Genomic DNA, 4,350 nt, shown 5'->3' on the forward strand with positions numbered 1-4,350 from the left:
GCGCTTACTGCTCCCACTGTCCTGTGAACGAATGTTATATGAGCATGCTGCATTGTCCTAGAAGCAAAGTTCCAAGAAGTGTACTGGATACATACCTTCGTAGGCAATCACATGTGCACTAAGCCTTTTTACACCAAGGTCGACGCAGTACGGGATTCCGGTGTTCCAGAAGAGCTTCAGGCGCTTCCCGTATCTTTCGAATTGCTTAAGTTACATACAACTTTCGTCCACAGACCGAACAAAGCCACATTTTATAATAACAGAGCTATAAAGATCTGCGCGACAACACTACGCGACATATCAACAACAGCGCTACGGAGCCGTACTGATGGATTGGATTGGTCTGACCGCGAACTGACATCTATGATGATGGTGATAGCAGAACGCACGGGAGTTTTGATGCTTACGAATGCTTTCAATGGCAAGTTTAGCTAGCAAAACAGTGGACATGTCGCGCAACTCCTCTAATTTAGAGAAGTTTTATAAATATAAAACTAGTCATTGAGTTCTTGCAAAAATCTGCAACACCTGCTTCTCCTCTTAGATAAATTTAGCTCGTTGGCGGCTCTTGCACTGCAGGTAGGAGTGAAATCGTACCAATTTACAAACGTCTTCACGTCAAACCCTCCAACTGATGCAAATAAAACAGTATACATACACGAAAGACTCGAATTTTCTGTGAAATAAAAAACGTCCATACTCATGGCCTGGGAAAATACTCGACCTTACATCCTTCGGACGTCCACCTCGTCTCTCATGCGGATATACAAAAGTGGACACTGTCCGTACGTCCGGCGGATGTACGAATACGGATATCCGAAATCGGATTGAGTTCGTACGTCCGATGGACGTCCGATCTCGGCAAAGGACGTTCGGATCTAGCTCGTACGTCCGACGGATATCTGTGGTTGCTTGGGCGGGTACCTCTGGCTCTGCGAGAACCGCTTCGGCTAGAACTTGAACGCATGGAAAAGGCTGGGATCATCACAAAAGTCACAGAAGCCACAGACTGGGTGAGTCCTCTCGTTATCGTTCGCAAAAAAGACGGCAGTATCCGAGTGTGCATGGACCCTAGAAAGATAAACGAATGCATTAAGCGAGAACACTACGAAATGCCAAGGCGAGAAGATATAGAATCCGAGCTAGCGGGCGCAACAGTGTTCTCCAGACTTGACGCAAACTCGGGGTTCCATCAGATCCCATTGCACGAAGAAACCTCCAGGATTTGTACTTTTGCAACACCGTTCGGTCGATATCGTTTTTTACGGATGCCTTTCGGTATTTCGTCGGCATCTGAAGTGTTTCAGAAAACACTAAATGAAGTTTTTGAATCTCTTCCCGGCGTGAAAGTGTACGTCGACGACATACTAGTCTGGGGCACTTCCCGGCAGGAGCACGACGTACGCCTTCGGTCAGCTCTGCAAGCAGCTGAGCAGGCCGGTCTCACATTTAATCGTGAGAAGTGCACAGTTGGCGTTCAAGAAATTGAGTTCTTGGGCGACGTTATCAGTGCAGAAGGTATAAAACCGAGCCCTTCACTAGTGAAAAGTATGTTGGAAATGCCCGCCCCCTCTGACAAATCGGGAGTTCTGCGAATGCTGGGGGTCGCAAACTACTTTGCAAAATTTTTACCCACGCTGGCGGAAAGAACGACTCTTCTCAGGAGCCTAATCAGACAAGATGCAGTTTTTGAATGGACAGATAACCATGCGAGTGAATGGAAACTGCTATGCCATAGCATGAGCCAACAACCGCTCCTGTCAATGTTTGACCCCAAAAAACCAACAAAAGTGTCCTGTGATGCATCACAGAATGGGATTGCTGCAGCTTTAATGCAGTGTCATAGCGATTCCTGGAAACCCGTGGCTTATGCTTCCAAAGTGCTCACTGACGCGCAGCAGCGGTACTCTCAAATAGAGAAGGAAGCACTGGCTATCGTATACGGGTGCGAAAAGTTTCACCACTTCGTCTACGGCCGGCAGGTTATTGTGGAAACAGACCACCGCCCATTAGTTGCCATCCACAAAAAAGCAGTTGGCGATATGCCGCCAAGGCTGCAGCGGTTTTTTCTTAGGCTGATGCGTTATGAGATCACAATATTCTTCGTTCCAGGAAAAAAACTTCTGCTCGCCGACATGCTATCAAGGGCCCCCGCCGAGGACGATAAGAGCATCCAGAGCGATGACGTGGAAGTTCATGCCGTAGGTGTGGTTTGCTCACTTGTCAGCGACGACACGTGGAAGCGACTGGCCGTAGAGACGAGGAACGATCCTTATCTGAGCTCCGTTCTAAAATGCCTAAGTAATGGTATTCCTATCGAAGGGCCGCTGAAGTCAAGCGAGGGCGAACTGTCCGAAGTTAGAGGCGTCCTGCTAAAAGGCTGCAAGGTTATAATACCAACTACTTTACAACGGGAAATGTTAGAAAAAATACATCATGGTCATATGGGCATTAATAAGAACAAACTCAGGGCACGGCGTCTAGTTTTCTGGCCTGGAATGAACTCGGACATTGAGGCGTTTGTCAAGAAGTGTAGCGTATGTATGCAGTACGCCTACAGCCAACCAAGAGAGCCATTGAAAATGCGTCCTGTGCCTGAAAAGCCCTGGTACCGAGTGGGCATCGACATCTTCCAGTATGGTAGGAAATCCTACTTGTGTTTATACGATGCGTTGTCAAACTTCCCCGAAGTAGAACTGCTTAACGACTTGTCAGCGAGGAGCGTCATAGAGTCAACTAGCTCCATTTTTGCACGATACGGCATACCAATGGAGGTATGCACAGACAATGGTCCGCAGTTCGCATGTAACGACTTCGCTGCCTTTGCAAAGCGATATGATTTCAAACACACCACCTCGAGTCCACGATTCCCTCAATCAAATGGTCTCGCGGAGAAGGGTGTGCAAATTGTAAAGCGCATCCTAAAGAAAACCACCGAACTTAAACAAGATTTTTGGTTGGGACTTCTTGCTTACAGGACCACACCTTTAGAGTGCGGTCGAACCCCTGCAGAGATCCTCCAAGGCCGCGAGCTTCGCACCACATTGCCGGACTTGCGCTGTAGTGCCAACTACCAGGTGTACAAGCATCGCCAGACCGAAAGCCTCAAGCGGCCGTTGGCTCCACTGCAGAAAGGTGACGTCGTTCGGGTGAGGCAGAACACGTGGTCACCGAAAGCTCGGATCTTGCGTCAGTCCAGGTTTCCCAGGTCGTACGACGTACTCACCGAAGGTGGAAGAGTTCTGCGACGCAACCGGCGGCACCTGCTACCGACCAGTGAACCCTTTGAGCGGGAGCTGCCGGACTTCGTCGACGACGAAAACAGCTCGGACAATTCGGCAACCTCGGCCCGTACTGGTCCACCGCAGTCGCGTACTATCATGCCACAGCTCGGCACAGCGCCTCCAACGCAGGATCCCCCGCGCACTGCCTCGCCAGCACCAGCACTAAGGAGATCAACAAGACAAATAGCACCACCTCGGCGGCTCTCGTACAACAAGGACTTTGTACAGGTGCCCTAAATTTCCAATGCAAGTGAAGTCAACAAGGCGTCTGTGCGAGGGCCATACACCATTCAGATTTGTTTGTAACAGAGTTTTCTTCTCTTTTCTCTTTTCCTCTTCTTTCTTTTTTTTTATTTCCAAACGAAGGAGGATGTATCGGTAGCTAAGTCATCGTCCCGGAAGCCACGGGACATGCGCACACAGTCGGCTTCTGGGGAGAGGAGGTCGCCCTTCTTTCCAGTGGTGGCTATAAAACCAGCGCGCAATAAAGCACGAAGGCTCCTTTGCCCTGCAACCGTGTTGTCATGTTCTATCGACTGTGACAGCCGATACAAGAACAAAGAAGTAGCTCTGCAGACGTTGGGGCTGTTGGGGACAGTGTGCATGGCTACATACGCGGAGTGCTGGATGGAGGAAGTCAGCGAACTTTTATCAGAGAAGACGTCTCACGAACGCTGAGATTGAGAGTCTTGGGAGAGAAGGACTTCCAACTGAACACATTCGGCTGCGCTAGTACAGGTGTGCGAAAATGCAGAGTTGTCGAGCTTGTTCTACGGGGGCAGTACGATCAAAAAGAAACAAAGGTAGACGCTGTCGAAGTGCCATTTATATGCAGCGATGTTCTGCAAGTCCCTGTGGAGCACAGTTTCGTGCAAGAAATGGAAAAGAGTGGAGCATTAATCGCAGACAAATTTCTGTGGACCGGCATGCCAGCAGTACCTGGCATCGGAATTCTGATTGGCTCAGACCACCTGTGGAAGTTCGTGACAGGAGACGTTTGCCGTCACAAAGAAGACTACGGGTTAACCGCAGTCAATACCACATTAGGGTGGACATTCCAAGGTCC

General features: G+C 49.4%; 1 protein-coding gene across 1 annotated transcript; it reads left to right on the forward strand.

Moving 5' to 3' along the window:
• Positions 1-924: 924 nt before the first annotated feature.
• On the forward strand, positions 925-3,521 carry LOC149325610 (uncharacterized). Its single transcript, XM_089564348.1, has 3 exons — positions 925-1,013; positions 2,113-2,201; positions 2,978-3,521. The coding sequence occupies exons 1-3, from the start codon at positions 966-968 to the stop codon at positions 3,519-3,521; spliced, it is 681 nt and encodes a 226-aa protein (XP_089420474.1). The 5' UTR covers positions 925-965.
• Positions 3,522-4,350: the final 829 nt, after the last annotated feature.

Source organism: Amblyomma mixtum, chromosome 10, assembly GCF_055824585.1.
Source record: "Amblyomma mixtum isolate Tamu chromosome 10, ASM5582458v1, whole genome shotgun sequence".
Taxonomy (NCBI): domain Eukaryota; kingdom Metazoa; phylum Arthropoda; class Arachnida; order Ixodida; family Ixodidae; genus Amblyomma; species Amblyomma mixtum.